Consider the following 27,508-nt stretch of genomic DNA (forward strand, 5'->3'; position numbering starts at 1 on the left):
ATTGTGTTTGTCTAGGGTGATGCCATTTTGGGTGCAAATCAGAAGCAGCTGCAACCCTTATTTAAAATTTAAATATAGTATTGATTCGACAGTACCTATATGTAGAAGCCTTTAGCTTTCAGCTCTTTTTCGTGTGTGAAAAAACTTGGGCTTATGATTTTGATAACTACCAACCCATTTTTTTTTCCAAAGAAAAAGATCTTTTTACAAATTCTTTATAAAATTGTCCAGGTACTGGGCCTAGTCTCTTCTTGCATATTCATGGAATGCATGGACATTCCCTGCTGTCTTTCTGTTGTTGTCAAGGAAACCCCCAGTTCTCTACACAGGGATTACATTCTTCTTTCTTAATAGCTCTTAGATCATTCATTTGTGCAATGAATAAAAAATGTATTCATGGGCCCAGACAGTGTTCAGAACGTTTTTGAGGGGAGGGATGTAGCCAAGGGGAGAGACGTGCATCGTGAGAGGAGCAAGAGGGATAAAGGAAAAGGGGAAAAAATGCTCCCTGAGGTTTCATTTTAATGAGGAAAAGCTAAAAATGTTATGTTTTTAATAAGGCTTGCTTATTTTTTATCAGTGTACAAAGTGTATAACATTACACGGCAGTGAGGTCAGTTTGTCAGGTCCAAGAAGAAGGGTTGGTTATTCAGTGGCTTCATTGGAAGAATGATTCCAAGAATGGGGCCCTGGCTGGGGAGCAAGGATGGGGATGTGTTTGGTAAAAAACTGTTGTATATATATATATTTTTTCATTTGTATTTAAGGACTTTGAATTTTTAACGTAACTGAGGTGACAGAAAATGTGAAATGGTCTTTCATCCCAGGATATCATGTAGATAACTGAGTACTTTATTGTATTAAAAAGTGGTGTTCCTTAGATATGCCAATGTTTAGACTTTTTGAGTATGAATCAGGAGGAACACACCTATCTATCGGCAAGAAGGCTGTAATTGTTCTTCAAAAGAATGATTTGGTTCTTGGGAGGAAAATAAATTATGGCGAACCTTCTAAATATTTGCTTGAATAAATGCGATAGGTATAAAGTATTTCTCCGTAAATAATTGAAAGTCTAAATAGGAAAGAAAGAACCTCTGGAGTGAGAGGAAAAGTTTAATTATATCTCAGCATCTGTGTCTGTGAAAATTTGACCTGTCATGTCTATTATACCTAGACTTGCTTGCCCACATGTATCATTAGTACATGCTGTCTTGACTGGCTTCTACTGGCTTCATCTGTTGGCTTTGTACCACAGTCTTCTTAGCTTCTCATGGAGTGATTTAGTTGCTTTGGCCATATTCTACATATAGTAAATTTCTGAAGATTTTGTTTTTTTCTAAGTTGCGGGAGGAAAAAGGAAATATATTATTATCGTATATTTCTGTAGAGTATAATGGAATATAGTATAGCTATCATGTTTCACTATGGTGCAGTCTTACCTTGCTCTGCTCTGTAGGGAAGTCATTTACTATCTGCAGATGAAACATTCTCTTCTCATCTCTTCACACTCAATTCTAGGAAATAATTGGAGATGTTGAAATAAAGCCATTCAATCAAGCTATTATGTGGCTGGATAAAAGAAGATAACACAATCTATAGCTTAATAGAGAAGGCAACTTGAAATAATTAGGAAGCAAAAATGTATAATAAAGGCTATTTGCTTGCTGTAGTAAAAAAAATAGAAGTAATATGAAATAAGTTAATATAAGAAGCATCTTATATTTGTACTCACAGTAAACTCTGGGCACTCATTGCCTCAGTGAGCCGCCACCCTGCTTACCCAGGAGGGCCCAGAGCTACACCAACCAGGCACTAGCCAGCTAACCAACCATGACACCATTCTGAGCAGGGGATTTTGAGAAACACCAGGAAATGGCCCAGTGCATAAATATTTCCCACACTGCTTCTCAACACTGGCTGTATGTTAGAATAACCAGGGAGCCTCTAAATAAAAATACCTACTACCTCATCCCTCATCAGACAACTTAAATCTGGATTTCTAGTCGAGGGGCTCAGGCATTTGTATTTTTTGTTTGTTTTTTTTCTTAAATTTGCTTCATTTATTTATTTCTCGTTACTAGATATCTGTATTTTTAAATGCATCTCATGTGATTTTGATGCACAGTGAGAGTTGAACGTTACTGGTAAAGTGAAGGCTTTCTGAGTTGCACACAGCTGGCTAAAATAGACATTCCTGGGGAAGGGGATGCTTTAAGCCTCTGTACTTTCCCCATTTTAAGGAGATAAAGAATATGTCTAATACAGTCTCCCCTGAATGAAATGGTGGCCTTTGATCATATTTTTGGTGGTCTTTGATCGTATTTTGTCACAAGTGTTAAATGGACCTTGGTATTTGTAAGTGAGGAAGAAAGTAGAATTAGGGGCACCTGGGTGGCTCAGTCGGTTAAGTATCCTACGTTAGCTCAGGTCATGATCTCGCAGTTTGTGAGTTCAAGCCCCGCGTCTATGCTGATAGCCCAGAGCCTGGAGCTTGCTTCACATTCTGTGTCTCCCCCTCTCTCCCTGCCCCTCCCATGCTCATGCTCTTTCTCTCAATAATAAATAAATGTTGAAAACATTTTAATAAAAATTTAAAAAAAGGAAAGTTGAATTAAATATCATTAAAACATATTTTTTAAAGTTTCATGAAACATAGTAATTAAATCACAAGTAATGGTGAGGGGTGGAAAGTATATCTTGAATTAACCAGATTTTATACCTCACTTTGCTGTATCCATGTTACCTTGCCTATATCAACATGGCTTAAGGATTCTTTTGACTTATGCTACCAAAGTGAGTTTGTTCATTATACATTTACATTGAGAAAAACAGTGATTACCACCCCGATAGAAGCCTTATATGGAATGCTGGGTTTGAAAAGGTGAATGATGAAAAAAAAAATGGAAGCTCTGTCTGCATTTTCAGATTATCTAGATTTTTATATCCAGTATAGTCTTTAGTGTTTGCATTATCTGTATGTTTCTTTAGTTGTATCTCAAAATTTGAGCTGCTACTGTAATCAGAGGACAATATCTCTTTAGCCCCAAACTCACATCTTTCAAAGGAAGTATCAAATTCTACTAGAATGTAAACTTTTTCACTCTTGATGATAAAAAACTGAGCCGATGTTCTTCTAACTAAATTCTCAAAGTGGGGCTGAGTTGCAAGAGTGTGAACACCATTCATGTTTAAAGTATAAGTATCCCTACACTTCAACTGTGGAATATAGAATTTAGTAAGGGAGCAGAGACAAAAACATAAAAACAGCTGAGGAATTTAGACATAAGAAATAGTATGACCTAAGTCCCAAGGCATACAAATCAAAGATACAACCAGTTTGGGGTGAGGAGTTTTAGAGAAGACACTGGAGAACTGAGGGCTTTAGCTGGATCATTCATAAATGCATGGGTGAAGTTCAAAGGAGGATTTACAAAGCATTCCAAGTTGGGGGCGAGAGGACTCCGCTTGAATAGAAGTCTGAGCCGGGAATGAGGAGGATAACGAGAGAGGGACATGGAGTTGCTGGTCTCCAAGGCAGAGAAGCAGAGAATTCTAACAGAAAACTGAAGGGGAGGGTAAATATGGGGACAGTCAATTGGGCCGTTCAAACACCCTGTTGAAGAGGTCAGGTGGAAGAGGTGAGCGGAAACTGCTATTGACCTTTGAAGAAAAGAGTAACATAATTAAAAATAAAATGGTGTCTGTTAAAGTTTGTCTCGGTAGCTTTAATTTAAGGGTGTAGAAAGGAAGTATAAATCTATATCTATGAGAGGCCTTTGTTTTACTTTGCTCAAAGTTGTTACTTAAATTTTAAATCGTTAATGCTGACCAAAGCATTTTTCTGGTGTTTGGGTATTTGGTACCTATCTATCTATCAAAGGCTTTGACAGTGTGGGAGTACCAGAGTAGAAAAGATAATAAATGTGCTGTCTATGGTTGGTTTTTGTTTATCTGTTCTATTTTTAAGCAAACATTTTGAAATCTTAATAACCTGGCTTACTTCTCTGTCATATGGCTTTTTCTCTTATTGTTCAGAAGCGCTTGAAAGTCCCAAACTTACTGGATTATGCTCTCCAGGCAAGCTCTGCTCTTTAAAAATTTGAAGTTATCAACTCTCCTGGGCCTTTTCTATAAGTAAGAAGAGACCACACTTGGTCATATCTCCTTACGCGCACTTAGACCAGATGACTGTATCTAAATACGTCCTTTCCGCTTGAGGGAACAGCATTATTAGAGGATTATCTCAAGTTGGGAAAAGAGATGATTCCCATTTATCATCCTCATAACATGTCTGTCTCTTAAAAGCGAGGCCATCAGAAGCGCTTACATTGTTTATACATATACATTACCCTTTCTGGGTGTAAAATTCATGAATTGAGAAATATTGAGCTCCTTGCTCAGCAAGAGGAGACCGTCAGTATAAAATAACATGCTTGGGAGGTGCACCAAATGAACCTCCACTGGCAGAGTTAATAGGGAGATGTGGGCCACAGAGTCTAATGCTGATCTCCCAACCTTTAGATTAATCTCTCTCATCTCTGGGAGGATTGAGTGTTGATATAAATATCACCTGATTTTCAGTTATTAAGGTAATTCATTAAGGGTGCAGAAACATCTGATGAGATTTGGGGAGGGTATTTATATCTTGATTACTAATGTCGATTTTGTTTCAAATACCCTGAGTTGGCACCATTTTTAGTTTAATGTCTCAGATTCTGAAAATATTGAGGAATTTAGGATATCTGAAACGATCTGATTAAAATTTATATTAGGTGATTTTCTTTGATTCATGAGGTGCCAATTAGCATTTTATTTTAATTAAGAACATATCAAACGTGAATGAAAGTGGGGCACTTGTTTCTGTATGGTCGATGGACCTATAGGTATGTGTGAGAAAACGTGAACATCTTAAAGAACTTCAAGCTTTCTTTATTTAAATTCTCTGAGGATTGCTCAAGCACTCCATTGTGGTTGTCTATTACATTTTTAAAATAAGGAAACAAAATATTTTTTGTTGCACATTAAAGTGAAATCCATTTTGCTAAATAAATGTGATCCTAATATACTTCTGCTGAGTAAACTGGTATATACTTATATTTAATTAAAAGCTCTTAAGCTTAAATTGTAAAATTCCCTAAAGAGAACGTGAACTTCAGCCAGCTGCCTGGGCATCTTAGCAACTATGTTTTGTGTCTGCTAACAGCATAACTGGAACACTTGTGCTATGTCCACAGAACTCCGCCATGAGGTACTTAAAAATACATGGTGAATACATGGTGAGGTCAGCTCGCAATAAAGCTTTGTGTGCCTTTACAAAAAATCTACTAACTGTGATACTAGTATATGCAAGTCAAGGTGTTAAAATACATTTGTATAAACATAGAACAGATTATACACACAGTGTGCAAACTTCTGTGGTTCTACCCTTGAAATCCAAATAAAAGTTATATTATCCTTAGGATAAAATTCTAACACAGAGAGTCTTTTTTAAGGACATGTTCATCTAAGAACTGGGAGCATTAATGACTCCATCAGGTTGCACTGTTAATACAAAATAGAGCAGATCATGACTTTGGAATGAGATACCTGCTTTTACAATCGCACAGGTGTCCACCCCACCCACCCCCATCTCACCTGGCAAAGAAACTTCTATGGTTTACAATAATTATAGTACTTGCAATTCTCTAATAACGTGTGTGGTAGGTGGGGTAGTAGTAAGAAAGAGGGATGAAGAAGTAATTTCAAAGACTAAATAACAAAAAGGAGAAAATAGAAATATGGGTGAGATGTAAGGTAGCAATGACAGAGGAATGGGGTTGTGGGAAAGAACCCTCCCATCCATACTGGGTAGATTTCATAGCCCCACACCCCCCACTCCATGAGATTTTAAAAGTAGGGGAACAAACCAGCCACAAGGAGAGAATAGAATGTAGATTGATCTGTAGGGAATCTGTTGCAGAAAAAAAATGAACATTTCCCTCACTCTTAAAACAATATTAAGAAATCTGATGAAACCATTTGGAAGCTGACACAACTTATTCAAACAAAGTGAATATTAGTCTCTGTAATTATGAGAATATTTCTTTCGGAAAAAGGAAACAATAATTTCAAGTCTTATTTGTATCTGTTTTATTTATGAATTCCCATTGAATAGAACACTTTTGTAATACATATCAAATGAGCACTTTTAAAAATCTTCTCAGTCCCTGTTGACCATGACATGCCCACAGTTCTTTGGTGGTTACCAGCTTCATGGTACAATGAGAACCTTAAGACAAAATAGCTTAAGATGTTTCTGTGTTTTCTACTATTCTGAAAGCAAGTCAGACCAGATACTTGGGAGGCAGGTGAAAGAAGGAATCCTGGATTAAATGTAGTGATCGGTACATTTGCAATGTGTACACTCAAAATAAGGAGAAAAGGGTTTAGCAAGGCCATTTTACTAACCTCTTGGTGAGAGCATTTGTTTCAAAGAGAGAGACATGTAGGCAGACAGTCAAATGACTTGGAAAATATTCTTGAGGCTCTTAGGTCTCTACAGAGTTGGTAAGCAAGGGTTTGCAATAGAGTCTGATACATAATAGGTAGTAAATGTTGTGCAGTCAGTTGGCTTCTGGGAAGATAATGTGGTTGGGTGGCATGCATAGTTGTGGTAGTGAATTTAATTTTGTGTGCAAAAGCCAATATGAAACCGACTGTGTTTGTGAAGAACATACAAAGGCCATCTCTGCTATGTTTGTATTGCTGTGATTGAAATTCTGTGATATTTATTTAGGCTAGAAAATGGAATATACTGCATCTAACAGTTGAATCTTTTGGTAAAATATTCTGATATGATCATCTAAAATGCTAAGGGAAGTCCCCATAGATTCATGTGAAATAAAAAATGTTAAAGTTCCTTATCCAAGTGGAAAGTAGACTAAAAGAATGTTATGCTTTGTTCATTGGAACTAAAACTGGAGAATATAAAGTGAATGCCAGGGTCTTTTATTAATTGAATTAAGTAGATTTAATAAGAGTTGATAGTCAATGAAATTATTATATAAATTTTTGATTCACAATTACAGTTCTTTGTTTTCTTTCCTAGAAAAAAAAGACGTTTTATTTTAAATTATGCACTCCTTTGTAAAACATTTAAGTGAACACCAAGACATGTCAGTTCCTTTGACACATTGACAGTTGACACACTGACTTACCTTAGTGTCTTCTTTCTGTCCATTTTTCTCCACCCCACTTATTTTTAGAGCTACCAACATCATACATTGATGGAACCTCCATTTAGGTTCATTCTGAAGATCATGAGATATGTTTATATCAGTTTTTCATTACTATTCTTTAAGTAAGGAATTTTTTTTTTCAACGTTTTATTTATTTTTGGGACAGAGAGAGACGGAGCGTGAACGGGGGAGGGGCAGAGAGAGAGGGAGACACAGAATCTGAAACAGGCTCCAGGCTCTGAGCCATCAGCCCAGAGCCTGACGCGGGGCTCGAACTCACGGACCGCGAGATCGTGACCTGGCTGAAGTCGGACGCTTAACCGGCTGCGCCACCCAGGCGCCCCAAGGAATTTATTCAGATACCTATATAAATCTATAATGACAGTGAGTGCTGTTTACTCTATTTCTGGTCCAGGAGTTTATAAATAAACAGTATCAAGCAGTTATTTCCTTATTTATCTTGTGTTTGCTAGGAGAACTTTGGCTGAACAGTTAGTTTTATCTCCATTATTTATAAAAGGTACAAAATGTGGTGGGGATTCTTCATATGCTTGACACAGACCTGTTTCTTATTTAAAACTCTTTCTGTGTTGGGGCACCTGGGTGGCTCAGTCAGTTAAGGGTCTGACTCTGACTTTTGGCTTAGGTGGTGATTTCATGGTTTGTGAGTTTGAGCCTCACATCAGGCTCCATGCTTACATATGGAGGTTGCTTGGGATTCTTTCTCTCCTCCTCTATCTGTCCCCAGCTCAAGATCGTGCTCTCTCTCAAAATAAATAAACTTAAAAAATTTTCTTAATAAAAAAATAAAATTCTTTCTGTATTTAAATGAAAGATATTGTGTGAATTTAGCATCCGTGTGTGTGCTGCTTCTTAATGTGAATTCTAGTTTTATTTACACCTAATGAAACCTAGTGCAAAAGAGTCAATGTAAAATGAGAGTATTAGCAATTTAAGATAGGCACAGTTTTGAAGCCTTGGTTAAATCCTATAAAAATGTACAGAGGGGCACCTGGGTGGCTCAGTCAGTTAAGCGTCCAACTTCAGCTCAGGTCATGATCTCACAGTCTGTGGGTTTGAGCCCCACATCGGGCTCTGTGCTGACAGCTCAGAGCCTGGACCCTTCTTCGGATTCTGTGTCTCCCTCTCTCTGCCCTTACCCTGCTCACTCCTCTGTCTTTCTCTCTTTCTCTCAAAAGTAAATAAACAAAAAAATTTTTTTTTTAATGTACAGAATAGTTTAACTGAGTCTGGCTTACCTCAACTATATTAAAATAGTATTGGCACTGAGAGACTACGTAGTATGGTGATTAGGCAAAACCACTGATGTGATGTTTCAAAAGATTTATTTGTACAAAAAGCATTTAAAATGTATTATCATATACATATATGTACATATGCATATATATTATCTCAAAATTTTTCGAATAGCAAAATGTGGGCTTCACTGGAAGCCATATTAAAAGGTGTTATTATCTGAAGATCTTATTGAGTTCTCTTTTAAAACATATATAAAATGAGACACTATAAGATCACAGCAACAACTTCAGTAATCTAATATTGAACAAACTTATGTTTTTAGTTATGTTGTTTGGAAAAAGGTCAGACATTTAGTCATTTTCCTGCTTGGCAATTAAGAGTTGTTGCAACATCTGTGGCAGAAATCATATGTATTCGTTTTATATTTTTTAATATACCAGAGTTATGCATTGATCTCACTTCTCTTATGGTAGAAATATTTTATTCATTTGAATACCCGTAAGCCTTTGTTTCCACAGGTGAAAGGCTGAGTACATGGAATGGAATGAGTTGGAGATTTGGGTATAGGATATAGGATTAGGGTAGGAACAACCGAGCCCTATGCAAGTAATATTTATAGAGATAACACGGTGAAGATGTGACGGGGTATAGTGAAGCGTTTTCTTTCTTGCTTTTGTAAGGTTGAAAGGGGTAATGTAAAAATTGTATATGTCTTCTAGTTACATAAAAGTCTTGTTTTCTTTGGTTTTCTATCAAAGCTTAGTTAAAAATAAGAAGGAGCGTCTTAGAGTTTTTATTGATAGTTCACATCCTTCTGTATTTATTTTGGTGTGTAAAGAATACAAGCACTGCTCGTTCTTTCTCAATAAGGATTTTTCTTTTCTGACTTATCAGTAAATGCTAGATGGTGGTCCTTTCATACATGGGAGGGAGTGGCTTCTTGCTACAGGAACGTTCCCCCTATTGATGGGGGACAGAGGTGGCTCCGTCATAATTATTCCTTCTGCAAGCTTTCAGGCTTAGCCTGAGCATATGTGGCGTGGATTGGGGCTAGTCTGAAAACTAATTCTACAACAGTGTCCTGGAGTGGGAGAGCGAGACACTCTGCAATCCTGCATGTTTCTCTTTGTCTTCTTCATGGGTCATTGCACCCACAGGCACCTTTTCACACTGCCGTGACACAGGGGCCAGGACAGCTGTAGTGGCAGGATCCTCTCCTAGGACAACTGAATTCCACTCTGATGAAGGTGAGGGCCCAGGATTTACTCTTTCCTCGTGCCTGGGCAAAGAGTTTTGCTGGTGTATTTCTGGAAGCAGTAAAGTCCATTGAGCTTAATGGTTGGTACCTTTTAGCAATTTATGATCAAGGGAAATGTTCTGAGGATATGTCTTATGTGAAGTATGCTCATCCAAATGTGTAGATGCGACCCCTGAACTTCCTTTGGAGAAAATGTTAGTAAGAAGAGCCATAACAGACCTAATCCAAATCACCTCTCACGAAGGACAAAGGTATAAAGTATGGAGGGCTCTTCCTTCCTGGTGTTTTCAGTGACGTATCCTGCGCAGGGCCCTCCATCCGGGGCTTCTTGCCCTTGTATCTGGGATGTGGCTGCAGCCTGTGCAGCTAAATCTTGTCTCACTGTTACACCGGGGGCAGGGGTGGGGGGGGGGAGGTTGTTGTTGCACTGTGAAAGCACTATAAAGAAACCTCTTATTTACTTTTCTAAACACAGTCTTCTCTAGGACAGATTTTGGCAAGAGGACTCTCTTCTCATTTCCTTATTGACTAGAAGGTGTCTAAGCATCCCCTTTCAGAAAACAATAATCACATACTTTTTCTGTATGATCTGGTGAAATGGTCTTAATTTTTCTTTTTCTTTTTTTTTTTTCAGTTCACACACATGTGAATTCCCACATTTCATGATGACAATGTATATATGTGATTCCTTGTTTCAGTTTAAGCACATTGCTTTGTTAAATGTGTTGAAGAGTTTTCATAACCTGTTCCTACCACTTTAAATTGGATATATTTTTCTTGTTGCTAATGTGAATCCACAAATTTGGAAACTGAGAACCCTCTGTAGAAGGGTGATTGCCTGTTACGTAAAAAGATTCGAATCCTTTCTTTGTGTGTGTGAGCTTAATCAGCCAGCCTTGCTATCGATTTCTTCTGTCATACACTGCCAAATCTTCTATTCAAGTGTTGTGAAAACTCTTTGTTTTTTTCAGGTCGAATGAGTGATTTGAGTGTAATTGGTCATCCAATAGATTCAGAATCTAAAGAAGATGAACCTTGTAGTGAAGAAACAGACCCAGAGCACGATCTAATTGCTGAAATTTTACCTGAGATAATTGAAATAGATCTGTACCACAGTGAAGAAGACGAAGAGGAGGATGAAGAATGTACGAATGCTACTGACGTCACGACCACCCCGTCAGTGCAGTACATAAATGGGAAACAGCTCGTTACCACTGTCCCCAAGGACCCAGAAACAGCAGAAGCTCGGCGTGGCCAGTTTGAGAGCGTTGCACCTTCTCAAAATTTTTCAGACAGCAGTGAAAGTGAAACGCATCAGTTTGTGATGGCTGAAACTGGACAGTCTACTGCTGTGCAACCTAATGAATCGAAAGAGACAACAGAGTCGCTTGAACTTGCGTGGAGGCCTGAGACTTACCCAGAAACACCAGAACATTTCTCAAGTGGTGAGCCTGATGTGTTTCCCACAGTCCCATTGCATGAGGGAGAAACCACAGAGGGGCGAGAATCAGTCACAGAGAGAGGGCCTGAATTTGATAATCTGGTCCATGAGCACATAGAACCTGTACCTCTGTTTTCTGAAGAGTCTTCAGGAGATGCTTCCATTGACCAAGAATCTCAAAAAATAGTATTTTCAAGGGCTACTGAAGTAACATTTGGTGAAGAGGCAGAAAAAAGCACTTCTGTCACATACACTCCAAGTACAGTTCCAAGTTCTGTGTCAGCAGATGTTTCAGAGGAAGTCTCAGTTACCTTCACAGGAAATGCCCTCCCTGATGACCGCTTGTCCACTGTAGAAAGCTGGGCTGAAATAACCCCTAGGGAAAATGCAGAGCTCTCAGTCAGTCCTTCAATTCCCATTCCAGAAGGCTCTGGGGAAGCAGAAGAAGATAAAGATAAAATGTTCACCATAACATCTGATTTCTCACAGAACAATACTACAGATACATCCATTACTTTAGACACTGGCAAGATCATGATCACAGAAAGTCTTTTTGATGTTCCTGCAACCACCTCTTATTCGATCTCTCAACAACTTTCTGCAGAAGTAGTGCCAACCAAATTTACAGGGAAAACAGACACTTCTGAGTGGGTTTTCAGTACATCTCTTGAAGGAAAGAAGAGAAAAGATGAGGAGGTGGGATCTACAGTTGGATCTGCTACAGTTCAGGTACATTCATCTACACCGAGATCAGATCAATTGATTTTACCCTCTGAATTAGAAAGCTCAAATGAAGCTACATCTAGTGGTTCAGCATCTACTGACAGGAGCAGTTTTATGTCCTCGACAAAACCCACACAATCTGAAAAAGAAATGGCAAGGTCTACTCTTGTCTTTACAGAAACAAATGTTTTAGACAGTCTGGGGGCACAGACTGCTAAGCCCAGCAGTAGCGGTCACCATGAGGTTCAAGAAGGGCCGTCCACTGTCCCAGGTAGCCCCACCTCTCTCTCCATGGAGCTGGGCTCTGGAGAAGCTGCTGCTGACCCAGAAACTACCACTGTTTCTTCATTTTCATTAAATTTAGAGTCTGAAATTCAAACCAAAAAGGAAGCAGCTGGCACTTTGTCTCCCCATGTGGAAACTATACTCCCTTCTGAGCCAACAGAATTAGCTTTGACTACTGTAATGGACAGGGAGGTTGCTGAAATTATAAGCCAAACATCCAAAGAAAACTTGGTTTTAGAAGTCTCAGGAGAACAACACCATGGGGCAGAGATAAAGGGCTTTTCTACAGATTTTCCTTTAGAAGAAGATTTCAGTGGTGACTTGAGAGAATACTCAACGGTAACTTATCCCATAGCAAAAGAAGAACGAGTAATGATGGAAGTCTCTGGGGATGCAGCATTGAGGGATAGCCAGATTTCACTATCACCTGTAATACCTACTTCAGATCACAGCAACCACAGAGCCGACTCAGAAGGACCCAGTGGCACTTTGGTCAGCGCTGCTGGCTTCCCTTGGGAAGAGTTCACAGCCTCAGCTGAGGGCTCAGGTGAGCAGTTGGTCTCAGTAAGCAGCTCCGTGGACCAAGTGTTTCCCAGTGCTGTGGGAAATGTTTCTAGTACAGATCCCCCATTTACTGACCAACGATTGGGAGTAGAAGGTGCTATTAATGAAACTGATACAAGATCCACCATTTTACCAACATCAGAAACTGAAGGTACTGAAGCTGCCACAGAAAAGGGGGGAGTGAAAGTCGCTGTCACAGTCTCAGCGAACTTTCCCCAGACTATGGCGCCAGCCAAATTATGGTCCACACAAGAAGTCAACCCTGTGAGACAAGGAATTGAAAGTGAGACAGTGTCAGAAGAAAAGATTCAGGAGCAAAAATCTTTTGAATTCCCTCAAAGTTCTGTTGCACCAGAACAAACAGTTTTCTATTCACAAACATTTACTGAACTGGGACTCCACACCACAGATTCCCCTATGCTAACGACAAATAAAATGTACCATCCTGATGAGGAAATGGAGGAGGAAGACATTTCTTTAGTTGATGTGTCTACTCCGGATCCAGAAGCAAAGGGCTTGGCACCCTTCACTGCTGTCCCCGAAGTTACTGAAAAATCCCATTTTTTCTTAGCTACTACCTCAGTGACTGAATCTGTATCCACTGAAAGTGTAGTTACAGATTCACCAATCAAAAAGGAGGAAAATGTAAAACCTTTTCCTGAAGTTATGAGACCAATAATTAAAGAGTCAGATACTGATCTTTTATTCTCTGGGCTGGGATCAGGAGAAGAAGTCTTGGCTACTACAGTATCAGCGAGTTTTACTGAAATGGAACAAATTGTTACCACATTATATCCTCATGCTTCTCAAATGGAGAATTTAGAAACCAGCCTCATAAGTGATACAAGTGAAGGCTATAAGGGAAGAGAAAATGTAGCAAATGAAGTTAGACCACTCATTTCTAAGACAGAAAACCTCTCTGAAAATAGTGAGACAGCATCCAGCACGACCTTACTAGAAATTTTAAGGGACACCAGAACTGAAGGACCCTCTATGGCACCTCTCACTTTCTCCATAGATACTGAACATCCTCAGAGTCAGACTCACACTTGGGCAGAAGAAATCCAGACCAGTAGACCTCAACTGATGACTGAACAAGTCTCTAACGAGAATTCTTCAACAGCAGAAACAAAAGACACGGCAACCCCTCCCTCTGATTTTCTGGCTAGAACTTACAGTCTTCAAATGGCCAAAGGATTTGTTACATCAGCACCAAAACCATCTGACTTGCTTTATGAACATTCTGGAGAGGGATCTGGGGAATTGGATATGGTTGATTTAGTCCACACTTCTGGAACTACTCAGGCAACCAGGCAAGGAAGCACCACATTTGTTTCTGATAGATCCCTGGAAAAACATCCTGCAGTTCCAAGTGCTAAAGCTGTTACTGTTAATGGATTCCCAACAGTTTCAATGTTGCTGCCTCTTCATTTAGAGCGGAATGAAAGCTCCCCTGATCCAACTAGCACAGTGTCAAATACAGTGTCATATGAGAGGTCCGCAGAAGGTGCTGCAGATAGTTTCCAAGACCATTTCAGAGGATTTGAGGATTCCACCATAAAACCTAACAGAAGAAAAGCCACTGAAAACATTATTATAGATCTGGACAAAGAGGACAAGGATTTAATACTGACAATTACAGAGAGTACGATCCTTGAAATTCTCCCTGAGCTGACATCAGATAAAAATACTATCATAGATATAGATCACACTAAACCTGTATATGAAGACATCCTTGGAATGCAAACAGACATAGATCCAGAGGCATTATCAGGACCACATGGCAGTAGTGAAGAAAGCATTCAAGTTCAAGAGAAGTATGAGGCGGCTGTTAACCTTTCTTTAACTGATGAAAACTTTGAGGGCTCTGGTGATATTCTTCTGGCTAACTACACTCAGACAACACATAATGAATCAATGACTTCTGAAGACAGAAGCCACCTAGATCACATGGGCTTTCTCTTCACAACTCGGATCCCTGAAACAGAATTAGATATTTTGCTTCCCACAGCAACATCTCTGACCATTCCTAGTACATCTGCCACAGTTAATCCAGAGACTGAAGAACCAAAAATTGAAGCAAAAGCTGTGGATGATATCTTTGAGTCAAGTACTTTGTCTGATGGTCAAGCTATTGCAGACCAAAGTGAGGTAATATCCACATTGGGCCATATGGAGACACAAGAGGAGTATGAAGAAAAGAAATACGTAGGTCCTTCTTTTCAGCCAGAATTCTCATCGGGAACCGAGGAGGCACTGATAGATCCTACACCCTATGTAAGTATCGGTACTATCCACCTCATGGCTCAGAGTTTAACAGAGGCATCTAATGTGATGGAAGGATCCAGTCCCTCAGATTACACTGATACCTCAGCACTTACCGCTTTTGCAAAGTTGTCCTCTCAGACACCATCATCTCCACTTACTGTCTACTTAGGCAGTGGAGCCTCTGAACATGCAGAGGGCCCCCAGGCAAGTGCTCTGCCAGGCACAGATGTCGGCACATCTCCAATGTCTCCAGGAAAACTTGCAGATACTGAAGTGCCTTTCACATCATCGAGGGAGGAGTTCGTTCACATAACCGAGCCTCCATCCTTATCTTCTGACACTGGATTAGAACCGTCAGAAGATGAAACTAATCATAAATTATTAGGACAAATGGAAGCTTCTCCCACAGAACTGATTGCTGAAGAAGGAACTGAGATTCTCCAAGATTCCCAAAACAAAACCAACACTCTGCTTTCAGGAGAAATGGTCAAGGTGTTTCCCAGTATTAGAACACCCGAGGCTGGGACTATGGCCACAACTGCAGGTGAAATTAAGTTAGAAGGTGCTACACTGTGGCCACATTCTACTTCTGCTTCTGCAATGTATGAAGTTGAGGCAGACGTCGTGCCTCAGCCCAGCCCACAGGTTTCTGAGAGGCCCACCATTTCTTCGTCTCTGGAAATAAACCCTGAAACACAAGCAGCTTTGATCAGAGAGGAGGATCATACAGCAGCAACATCAGAACAGCAAGTATCAGCAAGAATTCTTGATTCCAATAATCAGGCAACAGTAAGCATTGCAGAGTTAAATACTGAGCTTGCAACACCATCATTTTCCCTTCTGGAAACTTCTAATGAAACCAGTTTCCTGATTGGCATTAATGAAGAGTCAGTGGAAGGCACAGCAGTCTATTTACCAGGTAAGGTTGCAACATTGATAAATCTGTTTCCAAACTCGGAAACAGTCCCTTGGTCCTAACATGTATGTATGTATATAATTTTTATTGTGATATTAAATCAGTGAAGATTTTTATATTATTCACATAACACCAGGACAGGCCACAGTATTGAGTCCATAATTAGATGCAAATAAAGTAAGTATATATTATTTCTGGGCTTTATAGATATTCTTTGTATTTTTCTGGGTTTTAGAAACAACATATAATTGTGACCTAGGAAATGTGAAATTGTTAATGGTGTAAAAATTTAATTTGGTTTTACTCATAACTAAAATATTGTCTTGTCACATGCCCTGTAGTTATACATCTTAGTTTAAAAACAGGAAAAAAAATCTCATTTTAAAAATCTCTCATTGATGGGTGCTATTATGGCGATATCAAAATCTGTCAGGCCTTTAAAATTTGAGAGTAGTAAATAACTCTAATAAACATTCACGTAGTTTGTGCAATATCAGTTATCAGTCCATACTTTCATGTAATTTCCTTGCTCCAGATAGTCTGCATAATGCTTCTTAACACAGTACCTCGCCAGAGTGGGTATATATTTACGCCCTGCCTGTCAAAAGAAGATTTCTATTTTTTTACTGAATGGATAGAAAGCATGAATTTGATACTGGTTCAATAAACTCTCTCATTTGGTCTTCACAAAAATGCTGTATTATTATTATCATCATCCCTTTATTATTATCATCCCTATTTAAATGCATGGGAGGTGGATGTTCAGAGAAGTTCTGTAATTTGCTCAGGGTTGCATAGCCACACATGCCATGGCATAGGTGGGATTTGAACCCAGGTCAACACCACCCCAAAGTCCATGGTCTTCTCATTGCTCTTTGCTGGTTTCCTATTAATATAGTATAACAACGAATAATCAGTATTTAATTATTTGTAAACCAGAAACCTTGGGATATTTACTTTGTAGAATTTATTTTCCTTTTAATCTAGCTTGATAATATTGAAAAGCCTGCTCTAATGGTATTTTCCAGTAATGTTATTTAAATAACTATGTCAGTGGAATCCACAAATGTCCATTACCACCTAGCCACTACCTAGAAAAAGAAAAAAAAATCAGTATCTCAAGGGCTGTGTTGTTGAAAATATGTTTTATTTTAATGAATATGTTTTCTGGCATGGCTGTACTTAGGATTATTCTCCTGATCGTTTCAATGTTATCTTTTTGTACCTACCATTAATGCTTCAGCTTGTTGTGCTTCGGATAGAGTAAAATAATTGTAAAGTGCAACTTTTATAAATGACTCAAAGTATTTTCTGAAGAAAACTAATCAAAGGTGGTTGATGGAATTTTTCACTGTCACTCTATATTTAGTCTGTAAATGATAACCTAGTAATCTGGCCAATATTTATTCTTTTGCAATTTTGCTGCAAATACTTCAGGTTGGTGAAAATATAATACAGAAATCATTGGTAAATCACAGAGAGAGAATTGGGTTTGACAAATGAGTGAGAAATGTGTGCCAGTGATGCAGCCCACAATGTTTACCTAGAATTAGAGCCTGTGTCTTCACTGCGAAGCCAGTTGTCACTTCAGGCAAATTTGGTAAACAGCAGCGCATAATGGATTGCCTGGTCCATCGGTTGCAGGTTCAACTTTCAAAGAGTAATACAAACTGTTTAGGGAAGAATAAAATTTGCCAAAACAAAACTTTTCTCCTAATCCCAACTACTTTCAGTTCACAGAAAGCCCCCCGCTTTCTTGCCAAGTCCTTGTCCCATACTCTCAGCATGGTGTCTGGAGCCTGTGGTGGAAATAGTAACAGAACTTCATAGTTGTGTGGCACGGCACAGTTTTAGCAAGCGCTGTCGCCTAAGTGTCACTCTGGTTTTGCACTGAGGTCAGCACGTAGATGTGTTGTTGACAGCATCCTTGACCTACAAGCAGTGTACTTTCCGAGGCAGAAGGCTAAAATGGCTAGGGAGATTTTACATATTTTTAGGACTATAGGAGAAAGAGTCTTAGAATAATTGGGGTCATTTTTGGAGAAGTAGGTGTAAGCATCTGATTATAATGTTGAACTCCCAGAGGCGAGTGTATTATCTGTCAAGTCTTTCTCATAGTCTGGGATATACTTAACACTCAGAAAGTTTGAGTCTGACGTTCTCATATGGAAAGGCTCAGTTGTCTTCCACAGCAGTGCTCGCTTATTCAAATATTCCTAACTTTATGTTTCATGACTAGACATCTTTTTTTATGTGTAATTATTTCAGGGTTTCGGGACTCAAGATTCTTGAAAATACAGTTTTTCGTCCAAATGCATCCTATTTCAATTATTTTGTAGAACTTTCAACTCTTATCTGTATTTTTGTACATTTTGAAACATAGGGGATCCTGAAAAAGTATTCAAGTAATAAACATAAGTGATTCGTGTAAATGCAATTATCCAAGCAATATTACAGAAGAATATACGTGTTCAAACTATGTAAAAGTATTTGCATTTAGAAAGCATATTTTAAAGGTTTTTCTTCTCAGAAATTTGTGTCTGTCACCTTTACATTTATCTTCTAGGAGTGTCAATGTTATTTGTGTTTTAATAAGAAAACTGTAATAAAACTTTGGGGCTTCAAAAAATTGGGGGTTTCATTTTAGGTGAGGTGTTTGTCTTTGGGTTTGTTTTTGTACAGTAGAGTTTAATTTATGTGTTGCTTTTCTTCAAGTATAGTTTAAAGGAGTACATTTGGAACGTGTTTTTGGAAAAAGCATATTAATGTAGCAGAAGAGACTTCAGTGCACACTTTCGAAGAAAAACAGTTTCTGAGCATTAAGTGGTAAAAGGCAATAATAATTCAAATGATGATAACCAGCCAAACTGCTAAAAAGAATGCATGTTCTGTGTATCCAGCCATTTCACATGAACTAACCTCGTTTAAAAGAATACATTTTCCATTCACTGTGCACATATGTGTAATCATTTTTGACTAAAATCAATTGCCATTATCATGCCGACTAAATCTGCAGTAGAATATGTTAGTTGCCAGATACTGTACAAAATATTGTTTAAAAATAATGATGACTGAATCCCAGAAATGAATAGATGCAATTTGTAACAATTAGTTATAATGCCAAGAAACACTCCAGAGAGTAAAGTTAATGCTAATTTTTGTGTGTAGTATCTAAATTGCTATGGTAAAGCTTATATTTATGGTAGCAATAAGTGGCAATTTATGCTGAAATACACTGAAACTTGGATATGAGCCTAACTGCTTTTCTTACTTTCCTGAACATGGTAGGACCTGATCGTTGCAAAACGAACCCGTGCCTTAATGGAGGCACCTGTTATCCTACTGAAACTTCCTATGTATGCACCTGTGTGCCAGGATTCAGTGGCGACCAGTGTGAACTGGGTAAGACGTTCTTGCCTGAAAGAGTGTGATGCTTTTCTAGAAGATATATTGGGGCAGAATTTATATTGCTCCAAGGATTTCATAAAAACCCGTTTGTGGATGAATTATTTGTTAAATGATGTTAAAATCATAGAGTAATTCAAGTAGAGTCTGGGAAATGGGGACAGGTGTTTATGGAATTTTGTTAATATACCCAAAACTCAGTGAAGCTACCTGAGGTGATTTGTATCTTTTTATAGTTTCTGTAGGTAGGCTTTACAAATGGAAAGTTGCATAAATAGTAAGGAAATACTTTAATCTGTTTCCCTCGGTTGACATATCAATAATCAATTTAAATACAAAATAACTTCAGAAAGCTGTATTTAAAAATTAGGGAGTTTTGGGGTGGCTGGGTGGCTCAACCAGCTGAGCGTCCAACTTTGGCTCAGGTCATGATCTCATGGTTTTTGAGATCAAGCCCGCATCGGGTTTTCTGCTGTCAGTGTGGAGCCTGCTTCGGATCCTCTGTCCCCCTCTCTCTCTGCCCGTCCCTTGCTTGCACTCTTTCTCAAAAATAAATAAACATTAAAAAATTAGGGGGTTTAGCTTTTGTGTTTTGAGCTAACTCATTCCTCTGGGGTGGAATTGGCCCTGGTCTCCAGAGGCTAGCCTAACCCACCTGTACCTCAAGAAGTTGTGAAGTTTCTGTCCTCCTCTTTTTTGGGTTTCAAGAAGTATATTGTCTCTTTACTAAATCAGTTCCTTTCACTGTCATTCTTATTTTGGTTTCCTTTTCTTTAAAAAAAAAAAAGACTCCAGTTCTGATTTGACTAAATATAGACCTTTCCTCTGAGAAAAGAGATGATGGGATACATTGGATAGGTGATCCTTTTAGAGGTACCGTAAAGATTTTCTCATACAATTGAGTAAAGAAAGCCCATGATAACACTTTAGATTACACAAACATACTGAGATAAAATTCTCAACACTCATTTTAAAAGAGTGCTTGTCTTGTGAAGTTTTCTTTAATGTTTATTCACTTATTTTTGAGAGAGACAGAGAGAGAGACAGAGTACAAACGGAGGAGGGGCAGAGAGAGAGAGAGAGAGAGAGAGAGTGACAGAGAGACAAAGATTCTGAAGCAGACTCCAGGCTCTGAGCTGTCAGAACAGACCCCAGCACAGGACTTGAACCCACGAACCATGAGACCATGACCTTAGCCAAAGTTGGACGCTTAACCAACTGAGCCACCCAGGCACCCCAAGAGTGCTTATCTTTAAAAAAAAAAGTTAATAGAGCTGGTAAGCTCTATTTCTGTGTTAATTAGTAGGGGTGTAGAGGTAGCAATAGAATGCATTTAAGGAATAAGTAACATCTTAAATGTCATATTTACATATATGTGTATAAAAGCATCTATTTGGCTCCCATTCTGTTTTACATTAAAATCACTTGAAAATAGTTTAGTGAGTTAATATATGTGAAGCTATTAGAACAGTGGCTGGTACTTAGCAAGCATCATAAAAGTGTTTGATATCACTACTATATGATATCATCATTACTGAGGCCATTTCTTTAGGTACCAATACATTATATACCTCTTGGAAATTTAATTTACTTTGTATATTTATATAGTTTAATACTCTTTTATTTAATATAAACATTAATTAAATCTTTAGTGGAATTGGAAAATGGTATGGGAATAAAGCATTAATTTCATCAGAGATCATACGGGTCTGGGTAGAAAAGTTGCATTTAGTATTGCATTTAAAGTTAGGAGGATTTTGATGGCTGGTGTGGGAGACACAGACACAGCAAACATAAGTACAGACACCGCAAACTGCAGAATGCATTTGAGTGACTGCGAGTATTGATGTAGGCCTATTTATGGGTTTGTGGGAGAGAAACATATTAGAAGAAAATACTTGAAAGGAGGTTAGATCTGGATACATCTGAGAAGATTCTCAATCCAAGAGATTGCTTCCTATTCTAGTAGAGTGATTCTTAGACTTTAGCATCATCAAAATCATGTGGGGGACTTCTACAACACCAATCATTGGTGTTCCCATCCCCCACAGGGTCTGATTCTGTAGGTCTGGGGTGGGCCTGGGAATCTGCATCTCTAACATTCTCAGTTGATGCTGATGCTGCTGGTTCAGGGACTACATGTAGAAGATCTCTGCCCTGGGTGGTTGGCATCTATGGAAGGTTTGGAAGCCAAAGAGTAAATTATCATGACTGCTTTTGAAGGAGATGACAATCAGAATGAAGGATGTACTGGAAAGGAAAAGGCCCAGAGGTGGTAAGGCCAGTTACATATTTTTAGTATTCCACAGGTGAGGTAATCAAAGCAGGAGCCAGGACTGAGTGTGGGAAGCCCATACAATTCTTTATCAGTTTCAGCATTCATGTGACTCATCTAAAAGCAATGGAGACAATGACCCTCTTATGAATAACTTTGAAATTTTCCTCGAGTTGCCAGATTTGGCAAATGAAACGCAGGAAGGTCAGTTAAATTTTAATTTCAGATAAAAAAAGAAAAGAATAAATTTTTATTGTAAGTAGGCCCTAAATATAGCATGGGGCGTATTTATACTTAAAATTATTATTAAATCTGAAATTAAGATTTAACTGGCTGTTCTGTTCTTTATCTGGCAACCTTATACTAAATGGGATCCTTTGACCTTTTCTGAAAATACTTTTTTGGCCTTTATGATTTTATTTCAGATTTTGATGAATGTCACTCTAACCCCTGTCGCAATGGAGCCACGTGTGTTGACGGTTTTAATACATTCAGGTGCCTCTGCCTTCCAAGCTATGTTGGTGCACTTTGTGAACAAGGTAAGAGCTGTTGCAACATTTGGAGGATGAAAATTATTGATATTTCATTTTAAATGTTACTTCTAGACAGCTTTTTGTCATAATTATTTGGGTGTTTTTAGCAATGTTGGCTATATGGCATATTTTTTCCTGCAGGGGAAATTCACAGGTTACCTAACTATGCTAGGTTTCCTTATGTGTCTGTCCGTAGCTCACAACACCTGAAAAACAGTGTAGACTCGGTCACTGATGTTTTGTTGATAAAATAGAATTGCAGACAGGAACACTTAGCTGAATTTCAGAACATCTAGCCAACAAAAGGAGCGTTGTTGTAAGTATTCTTCCTGAGGACAAGGCATTGACCTTAAGGTCAATTAAGGCATTGACCTTAATCCATCTTTGTGGCTTGTACCAAGGAGTATGGAATTCAATATTGGTTGCCTTTATTTTCTTCTCCTAAGCACTTGAAGGTCAATGGGCTTATTTTTCACAGGTAATCACCTCTGGAGAATGAATTGTTATAGTTGTAGAATACATTAGCTTTGGCTTGGCAAACATTATGTAAAAGGTATTATAAATCTGCTCAACCCGGAGTTTTCTTACTAAAGAAGCATCTACTTTTTCTGAATGAAACAAAGGCCTATGTTCAGGATTGCTTGAATCTCATGATCCCTGTAATTTGTATTTTATGGCCAACCTGAGAGTGTATTTTAGGTGGTTAATGGTAACATTTCTTAGTCATCAATCAGAAACACATTGCATCCTCAGCTTTGAAATGTCTATTTCCTTTACTTAAAGTCATACAGTGGTTTGGCTTTGAACAAAGTGCCTAGTGCCAAACTTCTGTTCCACCAGACAGAACGAAAATGTATTAGACGCTCAGACACATTGGTCTGGCCCCACATTCTGCTTTGCAATGTTAATCCAGACGTCACCACAGTTAGAACAAAACTGAAAGCAGCACGTATTGAATTGCCAAAGGGGATGGGTGATGGCTCCATTTTTAGGTGTTTTTTTTTCTTTCTCTCTATTGCATAGGATGAATCTGTTTTAGAATTTGAAGGGTAAATATGCAGATTGACTAAGCAAGATCCTTTCCTTAAAGAAAACAGTAAGAAAGATACCATTTTTTGAAGAAAACAAAAGTGTGAGATATGTGAAACATCAGCTATCTTAAAATGATTCTGGCTTCCCTTAGTTCAAGTCCAAGGAGCAATTCAAAAAATCATTCATTCAACAAATGTTTACTGAGCACCTACTATCTTCCAAGTGCTGTCCTGGGCACTGGAAGTAGAACTTTGAGCAAAACAGACAAGGTCCCCAGTCTTGGTGACTCAGTGTAATTCTTGGCAGGGAATAAAAAGAGATGTTATTTGTTGAATGCCTTGTAGTTTACCAGATGTTTCCAGGTACATCATTTTGTTTAGTTGACAGTATTTCTTTGTGGGAAGTGGGCCAGAAATTGAGGCTCAGAAAGGAAAAGTGATGTGTTCAAGGTCACACAACTAGTAAATTAGAGAGTGGGGAAAATGAACCTAGGCTGCTTTATAAAGCCCAGATTTTTCTTGATATCTTCACACTTCAAAAGTAGCTCTTATGGATAAGCATTTTATTTATGTCTATCTTAAAAAGGTTTTGCTTTTTTTCCCTCTCATTTCTGGTGCCACTAGCTTTCGGGTACATTCTATTTTGTCTTAAAGCAAGTGTACTTTCATCCACATCATTTGCTGAGAAACAGCTATCCCAGTCTGTTTACCCGATTGCAGCTGTGCTCCTGTGATTTATTGCCAGGACACTGAAAGATTTTTTTCTCCTCTTTTCAGGTTGCCTAAGAACAAATATTTTTTTCATTAACAGCAGCATTGTTGTCTAAACAGTTTTCTATCCAAATTTTAGTGATGACTATGTTGTTTCTTCAGCTGACCCTTTCTTCTCTGCATTAGTAACTTCCCAAGTCCCAGTAACTCTGGAATAGGGAAAATGTTTTGGTAGAGTGATAATGGAAATAAAATTCTAGAAGGGGATCTTACAACAGTATGGAAACAATTCTGTACACACAGATTGCCCCACACTAAAGTCATTGATACAGCTTGCCAGCAAGAAGTGCCTAAATGTTAACAGTTTCTTCAGGCTTGACGGCTATATGTCACAGATGTTGAAAATGTTACCTACATGACATAAAGAGAATACATTTTTAGTAAAATTGCTCTAAAGTGATAGTCTTGGCTTCTGTAGCCATGAACCAGAATTATCGTACCCTTCCTTACCATAGCCAGCACACCCAGGCAAAACTGAATCTGGGTCTTCATCATGTAATCTATGAGTTATAGTAGTTTTAAAGCATAAGAAGAATTTCTATATGTATGATTTTTAAGAAAATATCATCCAAATGTGTTTCTTTTAATAAATGAAATGTGTATCGTGTTATTTTTAGATGAGATTGGAAGAACAAACAGGCTGCTTCCAATAACCCCTATCAGAATAGCATCCTTAGGAGATGCTCTTTGACACCTAGTCCTTCCTTACATATTTATTGAACGCATAAATAATAAAAGTTATGTAAATCCATATCGATATTTGATTTTTTTTCAATAAAAAGTTTATTGAGTGGCATTTGCACATATATCCATAATCATCAGGATTGTAAATCTATGGTTTCAATAGTACAGATGAGGGGCACCTGGGTGGCTCAGTCGGTTAAGCGGCCGACTTCGGCTCAGGTCATGATCTTGCGGTCCGTGGGTTCGGGCCCCGTGTCGGGCTCTGTGCTGACAGCTCAGAGCCTGGAGCCTGTTTCAGATTCTGTGTCTCCCTCTTTCTCTGACCCTCCCCTGTTCATGCTCTCTCTCTCTGTCTCTCAAAAATAAATAAATGTTAAAAAAAAAATTAAAAAAAATAGTACAGATGAATAAATAAATACATACATACATATATATGTCCACAAACATACAAACAAACTCCCAGTTTGGACCTGGGTTCTGATAGAAATATACTCACCTGTTAACTGAGAAAGGTGTTGTCTATGGCCATACCACCCTGAACGCGCCCGATCTCTTCTGATCTCGGAAGCTAAGCAGGGTCGGGCCTGGTTAGTACTTGGATGGGAGAAAGGTGTTGTAGCAATGATGTGGTTGTGTATCTAAATTTTATGATCATTTAGGATTTTTGGTATAAGGGAAAACATATGTAACGATAACCTATTTCAATGATAAAAGACAAAGAAAGAAAACTGGACTAAAGCCATTGGGTTAATAGAGGATATGAGTGTGTAGAAGAATTGTTTTAAACTTCGTATTCAATAAGTTAAGGATTCTCTAGAATTTTAAGCTGTCTTAAATAAATATTAATTCCCATGGTTAAGGAAAGCTATGCTTTTATAATATCACATTATTGACTTTGGCAGTAAGAGTTTTCTAAAATTCTTTCCAATTGTCCTCCCCTATAAACTAACTCCCTCTTATATGAAGATTCGTTTCCTCCCCACCCCTCCTGCCTCACCTCTAAATTCTTCCACGTGAATATTGCAAAAGGAAAATTGCTACATCCAAGTAGCCAAATTACATTTCATTCTTCGGGGCTGAATGCTACTTTTATACCAAACCATCTAACTGTGTCTCTAGTCCTTTCCTATGAGATTTGGTGGTCTCCAAACAACACTTGAATAAAACTTAAAACCTCCAGTGCACGTTATTTAAACCAATTAGTCAGCTGGCTGTAACTAACAAGACTGGATAGACTAAACTGAAATACAGACTGCTCCCAGAGATGAGCTGCATCTGTTGTATGACTATCGTCTAAATCCCTGGAGCCAGGAAAACATTAAAATCTCTCAGAATTCATCCTTTCCCACAATTATAGAAAGGGGAATAAATGGTGTGAGAGTCAGGAGACAATCTGACTATCAATTTGGCCACTAAGCCTGACCTATAAAGCAAACATTTATTTCATCTAGTAGGATTTTGTTTCCTTCGTCAACTAGTAAGATTAGGGGATGGGGGGATGGGTTAATAGGTAATGTGGGAAGTTTTCCTGGTACCTAAAATTCCATAAACATTGCAGTTTTTTAGTTCTTATGTGTAACTAGTTCAGTATGTTTGTGAGATATGTTTTGTGATAGTCAAAATCATTTCCATTGCTCATCATTTAATACATACACTTTAACCCCACCTGTGAGTGGATGAGTCTGAGAGAAGGTTGCCGGTGACAAGGCGGTGCTATGAGCAAGGCTGCTTTCCTGTGAAAATATTTAAAAACTGGCAATCTAGAATCTCTATAGAAGGTATAGCTGCAGCTTACTGCCTGTTTAAAATTTAGGTATATTTGAAAAATGTTCTCATCCCACCAGGATACTGGTTATGGTATGCTTGTTACAAAAGAGAAAAAAAAATATGCATATGCATGTGTGGCATGATGGGATGTGACTTCTGCTATTTCTTTCTAAAGAAACTTAAAATCATGATGCATTTGCACAAGGAGTTACCTATACTTCCTGTCCTTTGGGGAAGAAGGCATGCAATCCTAGCTGTATCCCATCCTAGCTGTATCCCAGAAGCTGCCTGACGATGAAGAATTTTTTTTTCTCTCATTGTAAATCTTACTTGACAAGATCCCGTGGCCACCCAGCTATCTCTCTGGGAAGTGGTAAAGGAACTACTTCCAGAGACTTTGAAGTCCTTCTTCAAATAGAGCATTCATAATCCTATTAGCCGGAATTCTTATCTTATCACTTGAATGATTCTCTTCAGAAAAGTTGTGTTGGTAAGGACTTAGCCCCAGTTGCTTCACAAATGAGTCAGTAGACATTGCAGCCTAAGAAGTTTTGTCTGGCCCCTCTTCCAGTTTTCTTTCCTGCTGAAACTGGCTCTAATCAAGGAAACTGCAGTTAGATACTGACTTTTCAGTCCAGAGATGTACAGTCACCCGCGAGGCAGGAATCAGTTGGGCTATCATTATCATACTTTCTTCATCATCGTGATCAAATTTTCTTCATATGTAATTTCAGGGACATTGCATTGATACTGGCTTAGGTCTTCTTACTAGCACTTAGATCCCTGAGGCAAGATGGAATGACGTAGGTGAGTTTAATAAGCTCCTGCCTTGTTTCTTCCAGACACAGAGACGTGTGACTATGGCTGGCACAAATTCCAAGGGCAGTGCTACAAATACTTCGCGCATCGGCGCACATGGGACGCAGCTGAAAGGGAATGCCGTCTGCAGGGCGCGCATCTTACAAGCATCCTGTCTCATGAAGAACAGATGTTTGTGAATCGTATGTAGCAAGCATACTAAGGTTTTGAAGCTCACTCAGTGTCACCATCTTAGTTTTCTTTGCATCTAACTGAACAGAAGTAGCATTCTCCATTGCATTTTGATTTACT

At 38.5% G+C, this 27,508-nt stretch overlaps 1 protein-coding gene across 3 annotated transcripts in view; it reads left to right on the plus strand.

Annotated features, from left to right (window-relative positions):
- VCAN (versican) overlaps positions 1-27,508 on the plus strand; it is a 120,618-nt gene that overhangs the window by 56,833 nt on the left and 36,277 nt on the right. For all 3 annotated transcript variants that reach the window (XM_047853843.1, XM_047853835.1, XM_047853853.1), the window contains 4 exons: positions 10,707-15,935; positions 19,221-19,334; positions 22,038-22,151; positions 27,241-27,399. In XM_047853843.1, the coding sequence (XP_047709799.1) occupies positions 10,707-15,935; positions 19,221-19,334; positions 22,038-22,151; positions 27,241-27,399 (5,616 nt within the window). The remainder of the gene's footprint in view (positions 1-10,706; positions 15,936-19,220; positions 19,335-22,037; positions 22,152-27,240; positions 27,400-27,508) is intronic.

This window comes from Prionailurus viverrinus, chromosome A1, assembly GCF_022837055.1.
Source record: "Prionailurus viverrinus isolate Anna chromosome A1, UM_Priviv_1.0, whole genome shotgun sequence".
Lineage (NCBI taxonomy): Eukaryota > Metazoa > Chordata > Mammalia > Carnivora > Felidae > Prionailurus > Prionailurus viverrinus.